Source organism: Labrus bergylta, chromosome 18, assembly GCF_963930695.1.
Source record: "Labrus bergylta chromosome 18, fLabBer1.1, whole genome shotgun sequence".
Classification (NCBI taxonomy): Eukaryota; Metazoa; Chordata; class Actinopteri; order Labriformes; family Labridae; genus Labrus; species Labrus bergylta.
Window position 1 is genome coordinate 11,822,612 of NC_089212.1, and position 19,102 is coordinate 11,841,713.

Genomic DNA, 19,102 nt, shown 5'->3' on the forward strand with positions numbered 1-19,102 from the left:
TGTGTGAGTTTGAATGGAAACTTGTTGTTAATGTGGCTCGCACATCTTATACTTTACTAAAGCTCCCAGGTGTTTTCACCATTTATCATCTTTCTGAATGCCAATTTATTGGAGCAAATACAGTTTTTATTTAGGGAGCATGACTGTCTTCCTCATCTTAATCTAGACATGACCACAGTGCAGAAATCCTCCCTTTGTAACAGTAACAGAAGGACTAAAAATGGAATAAAGCAGTAAGTGGATAAGAATCTCGCCGGTGGCCCCTTTCCGACCAGTGGCTGCCGCCTCTCGTCACATTGCTCATTCCCCTCTGTGTCAGGAGGCTGTGAGGAGCTGCAAATGGCCTTTTCAAAACACACGGCAGCTGGAACACAGGGCAAAGGTGACTGAAGCAGTTGGGGGAGCACAGGGAGGGACACGAGGAGGAGGAGGGGGGCACAAGATGAGCAGCTGCAACCTCAAGCCCCTTGTTTCTCCGCTGCCACCTTCTATAGCTTTAACAATTACAGAGCAGGCTCCGGAGACTGTGTTATTTTTAAGAGCCTGAACAAATCTGTGACTTTTCTCTCCCCCCTCCCAAATGTAAATCAAAATTCCTGTCTTAAGTCAATTTAGGCTGGACAAATCAGAGCCAGGACTTGGTGTGGTCTGGGAAAACAAAGGCACTGGGTGGCGTGTGGTGCCAGCGAGTTCCACAACCCAAATCAGGATTAGAGAGAGCAGCCCAGTTGTCTAATAACCCTTCAAATGACAAAGCACGATTTATAATTCTCTGTATCAGTCTGGGTAAACTATACATTAAGAACTTTGATCAACAGATAACAGTTCAGCTTTTCTTTCATCTACAGACAACATTGTGGGAAGCCTGCAAATTAAATGTATCTTCAGGATTTGAGCTTTTTAAATAACATTACCTTTAAACAAGTCTGAATGGCAAGAATTGAGAAAAGGGGCAAACAGGGAGCATTTCCTAAAAAAGGAAAACCTGTGTTCAATAAGACATTTAAACGTTGTGCTCTTATGATCAGACTGTCTACTTGAAGTTTAAACTTGAAAAATAGTTTTGTGTCTTAAAGTTAGTATTGTCAGTAATCTACCCATCCCCTTCCTGTAAAACTTCGAGATTCACTACAGCGTGAGTCCCTTCCGCTTTCCTGGGACAGTTGTTTCAGTAAAGAGCCAATTGCTGCTCCCAGTGTACTTTGCTACTTGCTGCCGCTGTGTGAATTCACGCAGTAGTACAGAAGTTATTGTGGCGCTGCGGTATCGCGAGACTTGTGCCATTATCAACCTGCTTGACACACAGCAGCGCCGAGTGCAGCCTGCCTTGCCAGGGTCGGACTGAAGCTCAAGAAACGACAAGGAGAAGCGAACATCTGGCCGAACATCATGAAAGGACAGCGGGACTTGTAGCGAGAAAGACGACGATACCGAAGGGGAATAAATGTAAGTGGAGTGTTTTTCTGTTGGTTTTTCAAACGGAGGAAGCTAAAGTTAAAGAGTGCCCCCCCCCCCCTCTCTCGCCGCTTCGTTCAGCGCAGTTGGCTTTGCTGTGAGTTCCTCTGCTGTTTAAAAGGCTCCCAGCAATGCGTTTCCCAACACGGACATGGAGCTCGGTTTTACTGCGCCTTTCCGTGTCACACTTTTCTATCCTTTTTTGCAAACGCAACTAATGCGCGCAAAATGATACTCCAGCACGCTGTTCTCGGCAGCTATCTAACTTTAATATCAATTTCACGTTCGTTTTTTTTTTTTTCCTCCTCCTTCCAACCTGCTTTTTCTGCGCGAATCAGCCCTTAGAAACGGATATATCTCACAGTTGTACGCGTGCCTCACGAGTGCGTAAAGGGGCCACAAAGCGTTTAATTTTTTTATCCCCGGGTGTCGCCTGCAGTTTTCCTTCGCTGATATATGACGCTATTAAAAAAAAAAAAAAGTTTTGAAATTTCGTGCCATCTTGAGACATTTATAAATCAATCTTTTCTATTTATTTATTTTTACAAGTTGTGTGTCTGGTTTTAGCCCGGAGTTAACATATGGCATAGAGGGGAGCACAGCTGGAGGTAGCGTTTCCATTGCGGTGATGTCAGAGCAGCTGACTCCACAGCTTGCAGTGTAATTAGCAAACAGAGCACCAGTTTACTCACTCTGCACAGGGCTTATTTTTTTTTCTTCTTCTTCACGTTAGCCTCCTTCCCTCCATGGACGGCTGGAATCACTCCCAATCCCACTTCTTGCGTGTTTTTTTCTGAACGGTGCTCCTTTTTTCTTTTTTTTTTGTGCGTGTGGGAACGCGCCGCTGCTTCACTTTTCGCAAAATTTGGGAGCTCTAAGGAGAATTATAGAGACTGCCTCGCTCCACACAGGAATACTTTGGATCATTTGGAGTGTATCCGTTTACTCTGCGATACATACATGGGTGGGTGAGCGCAGCGCAGCGTATCCTGCACCACTGGAAAGAATGGAGGATTTGTGTTCTCAAGTTGGATAAAGTTATTGATGCAGACCTCTCGGCTATGTAAAAAAAAAAAAAAAAATGTGGACGAAAGTTTAGAAATAAGTATTTATTTTATGCACTTGTATTTGGGGACCTAACAGATTTAAGAGATTGTATGATTGCTCTTGCTCATTCTTTTAAATAAACTCGTGTAATTCGGCAAAAGTTTAAACTCAAATCCACTCCACTCTCGCGGTTGCTTCGCGCTTTTCTCTGATTTGTGACCGCAGCCTTGCTCTGCCCTATTAATGGCTTCATTTCGTTTATCGAGTATCCTGTTTTTCCTGTTTTTTTTTCGTCAGGTTATGAAGGAAGAATGGAGTTCCCAGACCATAGCCGCCAGTTGCTGCAGTGTCTGAGTCAGCAGCGTCACCAAGGTTTCCTCTGTGACTGCACTGTTCTTGTCGGGGAAGCTCGATTCAAAGCGCACAGAGCCGTGCTGGCCTCCTGCAGCATGTACTTCCATCTCTTCTACAGGGACCAGCTGGACAAAAGGGACGTTGTGCATCTCAACAGTGACATTGTGACAGCCCCGGCTTTCAGTCTGCTCCTTGAATTTATGTATGAGGGGAAGTTGGAATTCAGCACTCTCCCGGTGGAGGATGTCCTGGCAGCAGCCAGTTACCTCCACATGTATGATATTGTGAAAGTGTGCAAAGGAAAGCTAAAAGATAAGGAATTCTCCCCTCTGGATGAAAAGATGAGCGAGGGTTTGGGTCTCAGCTGTCTGGACAGGGAAAACTCCTCAGATGGCGAGCTGCACAGTAAGCAGCTCATCCGGCGACAGCCCCAGACACAGTCTCATGGGCTTCATCGGCCCCCCCTGGCAGAAGAATTTGACACGGACAACAGCGAAGTCAGGCGGGCTGTCACAGATTGTGATAGGTCTACACAGAGCAGGCAGAAGGCAAACGGTCACTCTGGCAGGTCCCCGGACCTTGTAGGTGTCAATTATGTGTCAGCGGAGGCCGAGCCCTGCGTCCAAACAGCTGGAAAAACAAAAGCTGATGTCAGTAGTTCCACCGTATCACTGTCCCAGAGGTCCCGGGCTTCAGATGACATGGACTGTGCACTGGATTTGTCTTTCAAGCCTCTGTCTAGTAGAGATCCCTTACACCCCTCCTATGTCTCGGGACAGCTGGCCCTCGACAGCCAGCAGCAGGGCACTGAGCCACTTGTTAAAGACGAACACGACTTGCTGTCAGAGCAGGAGGACAGTGAGCCGATGAGCCCTGAGAGCCAGCGCTTTGGGAATAGTGCCAGGAGCTCGGTGGTGACAGGGTTCGCTGCCCTCTTCCCAGGCAACAACGGCTCCACAGCCGCCCTGCTCTCCCAGGAGGAGGACCTGATGGACGAGGAGGGGGAGGCCTGCAGGGGGAGGGAGGGCGCCCCGGGCAGGGAGCTAGAGGAGAGGAGGGGGAGGCTGCTGGGGGACAGCGAAGAGGAGGAAGAGGATGACTTGGCCTCCTCAGACATCTCGACCTCCAGCGGGGTGCTCCTGCCCCCGGGCCAACAGGTGTGTGTGTGTCCCCTCTGCAGCAAAGTCTTCCCCAGCCCCCACGTGCTGCAACTGCACCTCAGCTCCCACTTCCGCGAGAAGGACGGCGCACGCTCCAAGCTGTCCCCAGACGGCTCAGTCCCAACGTGCATGCAGTGCAACAAGACCTTCTCCTGCATGTACACGCTGAAACGCCACGAGCGCACACACTCTGGCGAGAAGCCATACACCTGTGGCCAGTGTGGCAAGAGCTTCCAGTACTCCCATAACTTGAGTCGGCACGCTGTGGTCCACACACGTGAGAAGCCTCACGCTTGTAAGTGGTGCGAAAGGCGCTTCACCCAATCCGGGGACCTATACCGCCACATCAGGAAGTTTCACTGTGGCCTTGTCAAGACTCTCGCCATTGGATAAATAAAAACACCTCTCACCAGTGCCACAACATAAGACAGAATGTCTTTTCATACACTGAATTCTACTACTGAACAGTTTCCTTATGAATACACACATTTTTCAGTTTGTTGGAGACATATCATTTGGATTCTACCCGATGTGGCATTTGTCAAGTTTAAAAAAAAAATGTAGCAACTGTACAAACTGGAGCCGTTTTCTGTGCGCACAAGTGGCCACAGGTTGTTTGGATAAACATGGCCGCTGTGAAACTCATGCTGGATCTGTGTGGACGAAGATGAACAAATCAGACGATGCACTTGTTTGTTTCTGTCTATTCGTGTCAACCTGTCGGAGTTTATTTGAGGAGTGTATCTGCTGAAAGAGAAAGAAAAAAAAAAAATGCTATGTTCAAACCTTATGGGGGCAAAATGCTGAGAGCTAATGCTAAAATATGTTAATACAATCTTCAGACTGAGTGAGACTTTAATTTGTGCACATGGGAGATCAGAACCGTCCGCAAGTAGCAATATATGATTTTTTTTTAATCTCCTATATTATTATTATTATTATTGTTATTAATATTATTATTTATTTTGGAGATTTTGTTTAGTCCTTAACAAGTAAACTGTCACGAGGCAGTAAAACTAATGAAGTTTGACTACTGGAAGTATCTTCTTTTTTTTTTTTTCTTCATGGAAGTAGAAGTTTTATTTGGTTGAAATGAAGTTCTAAGTTGTTTATAAAAGAGGACAAGCAGACCATCACATCACCACATTTCGTCTCGCCTTGGGGTGTGTTGCTAGGCTCTTCAGTTGCTAATGTAAGCGAGCACATGTTGACAGAATGGCCTTGTAATTGCTACTTTAAAAGAAGTTGTCTAATCAGAGGAGGGCTGGAGAGTGGTTAAGAGCTAATGCCTGTTATGCTGGTGCCTACTGAAAACACTTCATTTACTTAAACAAGAATGAGATGTACAGACTTGCCTTCTGGTCAAAATCAGTACGTTTTCAGGCCTTACTTAATAAAAAAAAAACTGGAAAACCCTCCACATATCAGGATGTAACAAAGGTAGTTGTTTATTCTGGAGTGAGTGGCCTTAAATACGTTTCAAGAATGTGATCAAATTGCGAACCAAACTCTTGTCAATAAAGCTTATTATTGACTTGTTTGAGTTAAATGTTCATCTTTGTCAGTAAATGACCTCGTTAACACATGGAATGATTTCGAGGGCACACTGACACAGTGTTTAGGGCAGATCCTCAGCAGGCAAGGACGGAAAATACAGGTGGATAAATAGCGCTGTTTGTTCATTTAGCTGTGTTCCTCGTGCCATTCAGATAAACCCACTGACCTTTCTTTTCTTTGAATTAACTCCACATTATATCTTCTTACTGTATGTTTTACTGCTGATGAAGCTGGGGCCTTAGGCGACGCTCTCTTTGCAAGAATCTTTCGGCATCCAGTGGATTTTGTTGTGTCTGTCTACACATGGATGCTACATTTATTCTTAAACAAGGGCGTAGCGTTTGGAGTTCCTGATGTTTTTGTCTCATCTGTCCTGAGAAGACTTGATCAGATTTATTTATTAGTTTGACTTGGTTCAGGTTTTTACAGTAGGTGTAGTCTTTATTTGTATAAGCTTGAAAGACCTCACGTCTTGCCTAGCGATCTTGGTACTCATTAACTGGTATTGGGGCTCATTTTCTCTGTGCAAATCGAGTTACTGTAATCGCATTTTAATGTACCGTGTAGAGATCTCTACGGAGGGTTCAAGATTTGTCACATGGATCATAGAGAAGCACTTGTTTTTTTTTTTGTTTTTTTTAGCATGCATATAGTTTAAACACTATTGTCTAGGCTGCTATTTCTTACTGTATGTATATTTAATGTAAATATATAATCTATTTATCAAACTGTTCATTTTTTTCCCCGTGTCAACGTGAGTCAGGTGTCTTATTATCGCTGCAGTCTCTTAAAAGTGTCGCATCCTTCACAGGAAGTTTGGTTCCCTTTTTCATGTTGAAGACAACTCGATCAGACCCAGAACAAATCAGAACATTTAACACCGCTGTGACCGCTGTTCTCCCACAGGAGACAGTTGTTCACAGGCATAGCCTCACTGATACAGCGCCGGCTACCTATAGAAACCAGACAATACAGGCATTGTGAGTGTGTCCCCCCCCCCCCCCCCAGCCCCCGCCCCCACCAGTCCCAGGTAGTTCTCAAGGGATCATTGTGTGTCTCCCTCCGAGCTGCAGGGAGAAAAGGCAGCACCGGTTTTTTTTTTCTCTTTGCACTTTTTCTGTATTGAATCGAGCCGTTGGAATGTGAGAAATGTATTTTGCAAAAAAAAAAGGAGAACAAGGACACTGTAAACAGGTGTATTGTTTGGAGGCTTCAAAGAACAGACTCCCCTCCCTCCATATCCCAGCATGTAGTAGATAAACACTCCATTGTTCCTCTACATGGAGGAGCTGCCACGTTGATTTGATTGCACATCTATCAAGAGAATATCACAGTTATTGGAGTATTGTTTTTCCACGCGAGACTGATAATAACATGCCTGTAAACTGTGGAGAAGAGGTCAGATTTACCTGTCCATTTCAACATAGACACGCTGAGGTGTATTTACTCTTTCAGGACACATGAATCAATTCATGTCTCAATTTGCATTTATGTATTTTAGAATGTTCTTGATCAAGAAGCCTTAGTGGAGAAGGAATCGAACCATTTCCCTCTGGAAAAACTGGGATCTGTTTTCACTCTCCTCTGGCTCGAGTGAATGCAGCTCGTGCAAATTTGAAATTGGCTGCCTGATTACTTGCACAAACACTCCCGTTGTTCACAAGTTTAATCACTTCTGTTAGTCGTCAGATCAAATAGGTATATTTCTGATGTAGACCTGTTAATATTGTATATTTGAATCAGAACACACTGGAATGTAGATTTTGTCACTATTTCATTTTTTTAAGGAACATTTGTATCGTGGTGCAAAATGAACTGTTTGGTTTTCTAATGTACATGTGTACAGAGGTAGAAAAAACTAACAAAAATGTGATTCTTTTTTTTTTTTTTCCTTTTTATTGTTTGAAGTCTTTATTTATACCTCCAGGATGATAACCAAATGTGCCTTGTAGACACACAGATAAGTGTTGCATCTGGAGAAACCCTTTTTCTATATTGTACATTTTTGCCCTAATCTGCAGTGGTAACCTTCAAATCATAGCAGCAGTGGTCGCCCACTGATTTTTTTCTTTTCTATCATTTCAAAATATACATCAAGACAAACTAAAAGTCTGTTCATTTCTGCTGCTTTGCGAGAGATTACTTTCACATTTTGAGATTGATTTGACTTTTTTTTGTTTCTGTGAATACGTTTCTTTTTAATGGCTGTGTTCAACTGAAGACAAGCGTTTTTTTTCTTCTTCTGATTTGGCTTTTTAGAAGTCAATACTACTGGGAACTAACAAGTCAGCTCCTTTAGTTAATGTCACTGTTGAATGTGAAACACTGAGATGTTTGATTGTTGAATGGAAACAGTGCTACTCTTGATGGAGGGCTATGTTTGCCTGACTCATGCTGTATGACGTTTAAAAAAGGACTTCACTGATACTGGAACTTTGTCCTCTGCAGGTTGCAACTGTGAAATTGTGTATAATCATGAGAAATATTTATTATTGCATTTGCTACTTGTGCAACATTTGACTTTCTCAGTTTTAATTTGGATTAAAAAAAAGCTTCTCAATGTCAAACGGAAACTCTTTTTAATAGAACTTGTAGAAGTGCCATTAGAATTTAATATAATTTTTTAAAATAAGAAATGTATATTTTATAGTAATGAATTACTTCAGTGTTAGGGGGTAGAGATTAGAGGACAATCCTTATGCAGAATTGACATTGCTTAGATATGGAGGCGATTTCATTTGATCTGTAAATGTATGTGCATTTTCTTTGTTTTGCGCTTCTGGAGTGTGCCTATGTGTGTGTGCGTGTGCGTGTGTGTGTGTGTGTGTGTGTGCTGTGGAAATGTGACAATCTTGATTTAGGTCTTTCTTAAGATTATGCATAGAATTAAAATGGAACAACTTTCATGCATTGTGTGGACTTCATTTATTCTTCACTGGGTTTCATAATCATCGATCAGCCATAATGTTATGCAAATTAAGCAATCCAACACAACAGCTCCACCAATAGAATCTACTTTTACAAAGCTTTACATTTTTACTTTTTAGCTGCCATGTTCAAACGGTGGGTGGTGGTGGTATACTGGAGTAAATGATATTGAAAAGTGTTCCTAATACTTGCCCTCTCCGTTTACATACATGAGGGGAGAAAACTATTTGGAACACTTCGAGGCTTGATCTGGACTGGATGAAGCCCAATTGACTTTGGATCAAGCTTCGAATTGACCATGACCTGGATGACTAAGAATCTACACAGACATATTTGGAACCCCTTTTTCTTAAGAATGAACCACAGTACACCACCCACTATGACCATATGAGGGAGAATTATCAGCTTTCTGACCATGTCAACAAAAACATGAGAATATAGACATTTCTAAAAGTAGGATTGATTGCATTAGATTGTGTAGGTGGTCATCATTTTATGGCTGATCTGTGTGAATCACTTTTAAAGACCTAAAGCTTCAATTTACAGTCATACGTAAAAACAAAAAAAAGTTAAACTCTGGTATGCTATAGTTTAAGAACAGCCCTTCTCTGACTCACAGCAGCAACAATCAGTGTGTGTTGGTGTGAAGAACTGTAATGTGTACACCGACAACAGCAAGTGATAAAACTGCAGGTCTAACAGGCCTTCTCCCTCTGAAACCGTAAACTGAGCTCAAGGACGCAGCAGCTTCATGATTGTCTCCCATTGTTTCTGACCTGTTGCCATTACTCTGCACAGGAGATAAACCTGGGACAACAAAGGCAGTTGACCGAATGTGTTTATTACTCAAACTGAGCCAAAACACACATGTATTTGTCAGTGCAAACACAAACACACACACACACACACACACACACACACACACACACACACACACACACACCCCAAATGTGTGTCATGCCAATTCAGTGGACAGTTTCAATGGCGAGAACTTTTAATTATTCCCCGGCTGCACCATGAAAGAAATCCAGCTGCTCTGCTACGTGATCCCAATGGGGATATACTCAGGTTCCCACCAACCCTCCCCCAGTCCCAGCTCACTCATTCTGGGAACAACATATAGACAAGGGCTGCATCCCACCCCCCCCCCCCCCCCACAGGCCCCCAAAACCACGGCCCCAAACCTCAGCCTCATCCCCACACTCTATTGTGTGCGTGGGTAGTAGCTCAGCCAGGCTATTGTCTGGCCCAGCTCCCCAGCAAGTACTTTATGCTCAGTCGACACAGCGGCGCTAGCCAGGCAGCTCCAACATAAAGAAAACAATGTCTTCCCAAGATCATTCATAAACACCCCGAGCAGTCCCGGCTGGCTCACAGTAAATAAGGGCCCTCCCTCTGCAATGCTGTGGCCACCAAACACTGTAAACATCACCAGCAGCAGGCCTCAGAGCACTTGCTGGCACCAACTTCTCACATCTGCCTGATGCAGAGCTTAGACTGCCCCATTGTGTGTGCATGAGTGTGTGTGTGTTTGATTCTTATGGGCCCAAAACCTTCACATGGAAAGTAGGGGCCATGTGATAGGGCTTAGCTGCAGGGTGACGAGCCGGGATATGTGCTGTGTAACTCGATGGTGTAATAAAACATTCCTCTCTTCGAGGCTCAAAGCCCGGCTCATTTGGCTGCGAGTGGCTTTGTGTATGTGCGTTTGTGTGTGTGTGTGGTTTAGAGGTACTTGAGAGAAGTTGAGAGGAAAGTTGTAAGTGTCCACCAGCTCAACAAGGCCAGCGGTGGGAGCCCTTGACCTCTGAAGGGACGGACTGCCAGGGACAGCTGGTGTGGCCTCTGTTTATTTATTTATTTCTTAACAAAAGACAGGTGGTCACACTTGAAAAGGGCACACAAACACAGTCACACATGCACTTGTGTACAGACAATGCACACACACACACACACACACACACACACACACACACACACACACACACACACACACACACACACACACACACACACACACACACACACACACACCAACACGGGCAGATTTCTTTTTCTCTCTCTCACCTGCATATGGTTATCATCCACTTAATTGTGGAGGAGCCATTGTTTTGACTTTCAGGAAATCCAAACAACATTGTTCCCGAGAGTAAAAAAAAAAAAAAAAAAAAGGTAGTTCTAATTAAGAATATAAAAGTCTGGATTTAAACAATCTTAATAAGTGAGTATTACTGCCAACGTGGAGTGCTACAAACATTTAAAAAGCAACATTTAATGCCTCAATCTGAACTGTGTACACAACATGCATACTGCCACAAGTGCATAAATACATATCAACTAGTGCCCTCACACTGGGTTTGCCTTTTTTGGAGTGGCTCGCCCTGACAGTGCCAAGACACTGTGTCCTTGATCCACTGTACAGCTGTCACTTACTCACACTCGTTGACGCATATTTATAGCAGCAGCATCACTGGGCCCACCGCCGCTCGCCACACTCAGACCACAGCTGGTCCCCGAAAGAATGGGTGAAAGACAAAGCCACGTGCTCCCGCTGGCCGGCTGCAGTTGGTCCTGTCTGCAGCGCTGTGGGTGATTATGTGGCCCCCTTTCTCCGCGCTGCAGACACCCAGCCACACATGGAGCATGCCGGAGAGAAGGAGAGGTGGGTGGAGGGTTTGGGGGAGAGAACAGTGACCCTCAGATGCAATGAAAGTCTGGACAGCTCTTGTTTTTGAAGACAGATCAACCCAACATCTTCATTTTATAGAACGGGAGAGAGCATCCTCCTATTTAATAAGTGCAAGTCATGCTTGAACATATTCTGTAACGTGCTATATCTGGACTTGTCTTTAAAAAAAAAGAATTGGGAGAGGAAGAAAGACATGGAAGGCCCGCATATATCACTGAGACTGTTTGCTAAGACTGGAGGCAATAAGTGACATAAAAATGATGAAATTCTTGATGATTCATGTATTGTTTTGGACAACAATCTTTTCCTACGTGTAATGCATTACAATCCCTTCCTTCTAAATGAAAATTGTACGAAAGAAAGGTCTGATGCAATGACGGATCAGAGGAAGTGTCTGGAAACAGCTGGATAATAAAGAGCCATTTGTAGGTCAAAGACAGCTTTCGATATCTGTGCATCACTTTGACTTTTAACTCCTAACAGTGTTACTCTTCTAACAAAGACAAACTCATCTCAGATGGCATCGAGAACTTTTATGGAAGAAAGGACGCTCCACCTGACACTGGTCAAGACTGTAGATTAGATCTGACAACTCAAGGGCCAAGTTGTTTTAATTTCTGTACCTGTTCATATATTTGTGTCCATGATAACACTTAGAAGGGTCATTAAGCATTAATGAATCTAAAGTGTATTTAAAGTGATATGCTCACTAACATGTTGCTTCCACCTACTCAAAAAGAAAAGTTGCTTTTAGGCTTCATGGAAATCTGGGGGTCAAAGATCATTGTCTACATTTTGATTTGTATTTTCAATTGGTGCAAGAGAAATAAAGACCCCTTTAAAAATACCCATTGTACTTTATTGATGACCAAATGATTACTTCATTATAAAGGAAATAATTGTGCAACAAAAAAAGAATAAAAATAAAAATAAAAATAATCTCACAGCCAAAAGGTAACATATTGTTCTATTGTTCTCAATCGTGCAGTTCAAGTTTAATCCATAAGACATCTAGCCCTGGTTGAATTTTTTTTTTTTTTTTACAGATGTTTTGCCTCTTCCAACACTTCAACCAACTCCAGATGCCTTTGAGAATTAAACTTTGAATCATCTTTTAATGTTTAAAAACATTTTTTTTTTTAGGATAAGCTAACATTTGAGATTTTCCTCTCCATTAATGTCTTTTACCATTAGTTAGGCTATATATACATATATATATATATATATATTTTTTAAGTAGTTGCAGATTAATCATTCCAGCTCTATTTTTTCTTTTTTATAAGAATAAACTTTTAACTTCTTCAGAACTATTTCAAGCGTGTATGTCCAGCTTTGACTTTCTTAAAGTCTCATCAAGAATGGTGCAGACAGCCCCGACACCCGGCTTGCCAGCAGCTGTCTGTTCACTGAGCCAGAAATCAAGCGCTGCCCCCGGACACCAACTGCAGAGCTCCCCAAAGAGTGGAGCCACAACTGGCCCGCTGAGCAGGGGATGTGACTCAACAGCTCCTAGGCGCATTTGCAATAAGCTCCGGGAAATGCACTCATCCAAGCTAATATCTATAAGACCATGTCATGTGATTGATTTTCTACAGAGCAGTGCGGAGGACTTCTTCCACCAAGAACAATTACTCACGGCGCACAATACCTGACCCTGACACCGCTCGTCATCAGTGACGAGCCACAGCCAAGACAAAGTGATGACCGCAGCTCAAGGTCACGTCCGGCAGGGATAATTGTTGCCAGATTGTCTGCTGCAGAGGTCTGCTTCTCTTCAGCCTCTGGGGCTTCTTGTTTTAATAAATAGATCTGATAACAAGTCAGTCCAGAAAGGCTGGACTGGAATTTCAATTTCAGGACCAAATAAAGAGAAAACTCAAGTATTTAAAGTGAAACGTCGAAAATCTTCCTCTTTAAGTATGAAAAAGGAAGTTTGTGTCACACCTTCAATGTGGCCCAATCTGAGAGGAACTTGTCCTTTGATTAAGTCTTTGAAGTGTCGCCATCTGCTGACAGATCTACAACACATGACAAGTTTTATAAACTGTAAAGCCCAGATGTGATTATTTAAAAACTACTTTATACAAAAAAAAAACATGTGACTAACCAGATGTATCCTGTTTTCTTGGGGTTTTGTATTGTAATTTTTACATCATTATTTTTTATAAATGTATTTTAAAAGCTCATCCCAGGGGACTACGGTGGCCTGGTAGTTGGTGTGCATGCCCCATGTGCGAAGACTGGTCTTCCAGGTGGGCAGCCCGGGTTCAAGTTTGACCTGTGGCTTCTTTCCCGCCTGTCATTACCCAATCTCTCTCTTGGATTTTTCAAACTCTAGCCACTGTCCTCTCTCCAATAAAATGCACAAAAAGCCTGAGAGTAACCCTTCAACAAAAAAAAAACACACAAGCTCATTCGGGACAGGCCTCATAATTAACTTAGACTAGAAATGCTGTGTTGTTTGCTTTTCTGTTCAGCATACTTGCCCATATATAAATTAATTAACAAAAAAAACAAAAAAAAAAAACAGCCTTCTCATTGATCAAAATTATAGTTACTGTATTATGAAGGATGTTCTAAAGAGATGCCCTCAGTTCATCGTGTATAAAAGTGTTCAAGTTTATTTCAGTTACAGATAATGCAGTACATATATACAAGGAAAGATGTAGATTACATAAAACATGTCACAATAAAATGCAGTCTTAGTTATCTCATGTGAGACAGATATACATATTTGTTCAAACAAACTCCTGATCCTTCTTCAGTCTCTCTCTATGTCGAGCAGCTGCAGCATATAACTTCATCATATCTTCCGCTGTAACTGTGGAGCAAAAGGAAAGATTATATTACAGTTATTAACATCAATTCAGCAAAACTTTATCATCCCTGTGGGACATTTCTGGTGCAAAATTAAAAAAGATGAAACTGAACATGCAAAAAAACAAACAAAAAAAAAACACTTCAGTAGTTGATGTTGAACCACCAACCCAATGAGCGATGGCCAGCCTGCTCTTCTACCTATGAGCTACAAGATGATGTGAAGTCAAGCATTCTCTAGGTTCAAAAATATATTACACAAATCAGTGGACTGTAACCCCTTTATGGAACAGGGTCAAATAACACCCCAACACAAAACAGAAGTGGAAAAAAATACAAAATTACAACACAATATACCAATGTTGTAATTAAGAAGAAATAATAATCAGTGCAAATAAAACACACAGCACAATTCCCCAACAACGGTTGATACCAAGATCTTGACAATGTATCAGACCAGAGCTAAACTTACTCTATGATGGTGCAGACAGAGCAGCAGAGGTTGGAGCAGCTGGAGCACTGTCGGGTGCAGGAGGAGCAGCTTAGACGCTCACATTGGGAGCATGGCGTCATAGAGCCCTGGTTCTTGTGACACACACCGCAGCCTGTGGTAGTCACTGCTGCACCTAGACAGAGAGCAAACATCCAAACAGCACACTCTGGATGAGCTTTTTATCAAAGAACCCAGTTTTAAAAAGTAACTAGGCTAATCATCCATATATTTGACAAACCTGACACCTGCTGGTGACAAGCATGAACTGAACTAACAATCTGACTTTGTCCGCTGAGTAAAGCAACTTCTTTGGCTTTGAGCTGTCTCCCTAATAAAGCAATCACTGTACACCATGGATATTATATGACCACATAGTATTCAGAATAAGATTGTCAGGGATTCAACTGCACAAAAAGGTTTGAATAAGACATGTGACAACGCTCAACACTCTCTCTTACCACCTTCAGAGCAGACAGTCACTACTTGCAACACAAAAATGGAGCAGCAGAAAGCGAGGGGAGTTTGTCCTTAAGTTTATGGATCCAAGTGGTGGTTATACAGATTTAAAAAAAAAGTTAAAAACATTCTGCACATATACTTAGGCTGTTAATACATTAGCAGCCCACACATTATGTATGTGTGGGGAAACACTGCATACGGATCACCAAGACTGGCAGGTTATTGCAGAGTCAAAAAAAATAGGAATAGCAGACAAATCTGAAGAATCACACCCCTCATTCATGCTTTAGTTGCAATTAAAAAGTATTTGTTAATATAATATATATATATATATATATATATATATATATATTCACATGCCGTTGTGAAAGTACCATGATAATGCATTCAATTATGCTACTTAGGATGCCTATGCCTCATTTTAGCTTCAGCTGAATTTCAAAAATACCCTTTACTACAGAAAAGGAACCAAAACAGTAACTAACACGTCCTTACATTTATATATTGGCTTATCTGCATTTTACTATGATTTGAAAAAAAATGTTGCAAATGTCAAAATTTAGATGGAAAAATCCGAGAGTCAAAATAACATCATGAATGGTCGTTGTGCAAGTATATTTACGTTTTTAGGCTCTCAGAGATCCTAGGAACTCCAACAAATCATTGGTTGTGTGTGTGTGTGTGTGTGTGCACGTTTTGTAGCGTCCAGCTTCTTCATGAGGTTAAAGATTATACTAACCCAGTCACAAGTTCAGCCACGTCACTACTCCTCTTCCAACAGCAGAGGTCAATGTTCTCACACATTTGGACTTTGTTTATTGTTTTAGTATCGACCCTGCTGAGTTTTCAGCGTCTACTCCACATTATCAGTGTCTGTCACCAAAATGTATTATTGGGGTTCAAGTGACCTTCTGCAGTGTGACACCCACAAACATGCGGCTTCTGTTTTTGTCGTTTTGGTTTCATTTTAGCCATCCTTTCACCTTTCAGGCTTACCTTGGGCAGCATTCCCTCTGGTCAGTCTCCCATCGTGTCCAATCAGTGTCTGTCCTCTTAGTAACGCCTGGCTGTATGCAGGTGTTTCTACTTGTCCTGTGGGCTGCGGGTCATTAATCCTCTCCTCCCCAGGCCAGACTTTTCCCATCACTGCCTTGGCCCCATTAAAGAGCAAGTTCTTAGTCTTTTCTGTGAAGAAGAAAAAAAAAACATCCACCTATAAATAAAGTTACACATGAGCAACTCAGCTGACCCTCCTCGTTTGTTGCCTTCATGTTGTCATTTACAGAAACACAGATTGTCTGAGTTCACTCCTTGTTGCATCTCACAGGTCAGCAAGCAGTAATGTTTCAATAGTGTTTTTTTATCTAGACGCCCTATTAATGACATGTTATCACCTGTATGCGTATTCTCGTTTCGGAATTGGTAACATATGAATGTCTGAAATGTGCAAAAAAGCGACAAACGGATTGTTTTTTTTTTGTAGTTTGCATCAGAAGACCGACGAAGCTAAGATAAGCTAACACTGAAACACACACGATGTAACTGCATGTACTCACCGTGGATTTCTCGCTTATATTTGTCACCACAAACGCCGTAATTATTCAGCTCCTGCTGTCCGATGTGTATTTTGTACTGGGAGGAAAATGTTTGTTGAAAAGGACACGCTCGTTTAGGCATTTTAGCTTTAAAAAGTTCTTGGGTGGCTCTCGCTGACTTCTCCTTGTTTGTTGCGGGAAAATTGCAAGTGACGCAGAAACGAGCCAATGACACACGCCCTTTATTGTCACGTGAAATATCAGAGCCAATCAGTTTCTTCTTGTTCTGCTTCGCTCATTGTTTTTTGGCGGATCGCAAACAATTTAAAGGTAGGCTACTTTACCGCCACCTAAGGGACCAAGAGTGTGTAACATCACGTCGTTTACCTATATATCCTTATATCCCCTCTACTCCTCCATCTGTGCCCAATATTACTCCCACATTTCACTCAAACCCTGTAGCTTTGACCTCCTTCTCTCCAGCTGCATACTACTACAATTATTATATGTTATTTTATTTAAAATGTATTTAACCAGGAGTAATATTATATCTTCTACATTTCAATTAAAGGACACTCTCCTCCTTTTCAACAAGTTTAAATAATCCTCAGAGCTCCCCAAAACATGTCTTGGAAGTTTTTTGTGTTTTGCATAATATGTGATCTTTAATTCCACATATTTCACACGTGTCACTGTTACTTTTCCCAGTATAAACATTGTCTCATTGTACCCAGAAAGTGTCATTATCACGATTTCCTCCCTTCTCTTCCTCTCTTTACAACTCTTTTTTACAGCTGATTTTAGTTTTTTTGTACAACCCCGCCTTCCTTTCCGATCCTTTGTTTTTTTAATCACTACTTTCTCCTTTGGAAAGGAGATGAATTTTGTGTTTTTATATTTAATATTCTATTATACATTTTCTAATAGCCTTAGAATTTGTATCTTATTCTGTCAGCAGGGGCTCTGCTGTTTTTAGATTTCTTTGTTAACTGTTTTGCACCAAAACACCAAGTCAAGTTCCTTGTATGTGTAAATGTACTTTGCAATAAACACAGATTCTGATTCTGAATTGTGCTATCCTTTTTTCCAGTGCCCCTTTTGCTAGTTAGCCAGCACAGTAATTTTCCTTCACCCCCTCATGTGCAGGCACTCAACAAAACTGTACATCTATACCACCCATGTGAAGTCTTAGCAAACTATGATGAAGTTTCTATTAGTAAGACCTCTCTGATGATGTTTGTTGACTGTATACTTTGCAAGATATAGCTATTGAGTCTGTGCATACCACCATCCACCCACTGTAGACGAATAATAAATGCCATTATTTCTGCTGTATATAGAAAGTTGGTCTGACAGTCTTTTGGGGACATATTACAAATTCAGGTACGTACACACCTACTCCCACACATCCTTACTCATTCTTTGATTTGTCTGTATAGAATCAAAGTATTAGCAATAAATGTCCCTCAGGTTTGAACTCCCACTTCATTTATCCTCATTCTCTTTCCATTTCTAGGACACTCATAACTACCTTTGCCTCGGGGTACAACCACAGTGGTACACTATAACTGGAGTGGACTGGGTGAACTCCCAGGCCTCCATTCCATATGTTTTTGCACATACATTCCTTGTCCACCCAAACCCACGCCTCTGCAACCTAGAATACTCCCAACAACTATCTTTGTTTCAGCGTTTTCGTCTCTGCTTCCTTCAAGCCTGACCCAAAATGCAGAAGTAAGTTTTTCACTCCTTAGCTAGGTGTCTCGTCAGCTTACTGCATTAATGTGTCCTAATAGGTCCTGGGTATACATGCAATGCTCTATACTGTAGTATGTCCATTTTCTGCAACGGTGTTCCATATACAATACATCCATAATGTTGATCTCATAGGTGGCCTATGTATGTCCACTAATGCCTGTTTTTCTGCACCGCAATACCATCCAGCCAACATGCATAAAAATTACAACTTTTTTTACATTTAGTTTGCAAGTATTTTATACATGTTTTCCATGTATATTTACTATTTAGTCATAGCCACAGATGTTTAAATTCATACAATATCTCCATATAATGTGCTCATTAGGTGACTTGTGTACATCATGTAGCATGATTTGCTCGTTGACAATTTCTCTACTTTCTTTATTGCTTTCCTGATGTTGTCTGCCACCTGTGACACATTCCTTCCCCTCATCCATATGACACCATGGACTGCATACAATGCTCCTTTAATACATCTATCTAGGTTTGCAAACACATCATGTATCACAATTTCAAACAAAACAGGGCCAATTGCACTTCCCTGTCTGATGCCATTGTCCATACCTCAAAATCCCTTGACAAATCTGCTCCATCTTTGACTTGTATTTTCACTAAAAAAAATCATTATCCAGTTATACATCCTGCCGCCAATACCCATTTGACTAAACTTGATAGGTAACCATTTCCTCCACATTGAACCCTATGCCTTTTCTATGTCAAAAAATACAATTGCCATTAGCTCTGTCATTTTCAGTGTCTTTTCCACCTAATTAACTAACTCTGACTGCAGGCAACAACTGCTTCAGTGTCAAAGGCTATATGAATGTTCACCTACGGTGCCTCTCTTACT

At 41.8% G+C, this 19,102-nt stretch overlaps 2 protein-coding genes across 3 annotated transcripts; one reads left to right on the forward strand and one right to left on the reverse strand.

The window, feature by feature from the left end:
- Positions 1-1,290: 1,290 nt before the first annotated feature.
- Positions 1,291-8,479, forward strand: zbtb42 (zinc finger and BTB domain containing 42). Of its 2 annotated transcripts, none has more exons than XM_020629955.3 (2): positions 1,291-1,446; positions 2,800-8,479. In XM_020629955.3, the coding sequence occupies exon 2, from the start codon at positions 2,814-2,816 to the stop codon at positions 4,407-4,409; it is 1,596 nt and encodes a 531-aa protein (XP_020485611.1). In that variant the 5' UTR covers positions 1,291-1,446; positions 2,800-2,813; the 3' UTR covers positions 4,410-8,479. The 2 variants fall into 2 exon arrangements, with proteins under 2 accessions (XP_020485611.1, XP_065822132.1); XM_065966060.1 differs by lacking the exon at positions 1,291-1,446 and adding an exon at positions 1,543-2,419.
- Positions 8,480-13,790: 5,311 nt separating this feature from the next.
- Positions 13,791-16,712, reverse strand: siva1 (SIVA1, apoptosis-inducing factor). Its single transcript, XM_020660944.3, has 4 exons — positions 16,516-16,712; positions 15,956-16,144; positions 14,480-14,633; positions 13,791-14,011 (listed from the first exon to the last, which is right to left on the reverse strand). The coding sequence occupies exons 1-4, from the start codon at positions 16,634-16,636 to the stop codon at positions 13,963-13,965; spliced, it is 513 nt and encodes a 170-aa protein (XP_020516600.1). The 5' UTR covers positions 16,637-16,712; the 3' UTR covers positions 13,791-13,962.
- Between the last annotated feature and the right edge of the window lie 2,390 nt (positions 16,713-19,102).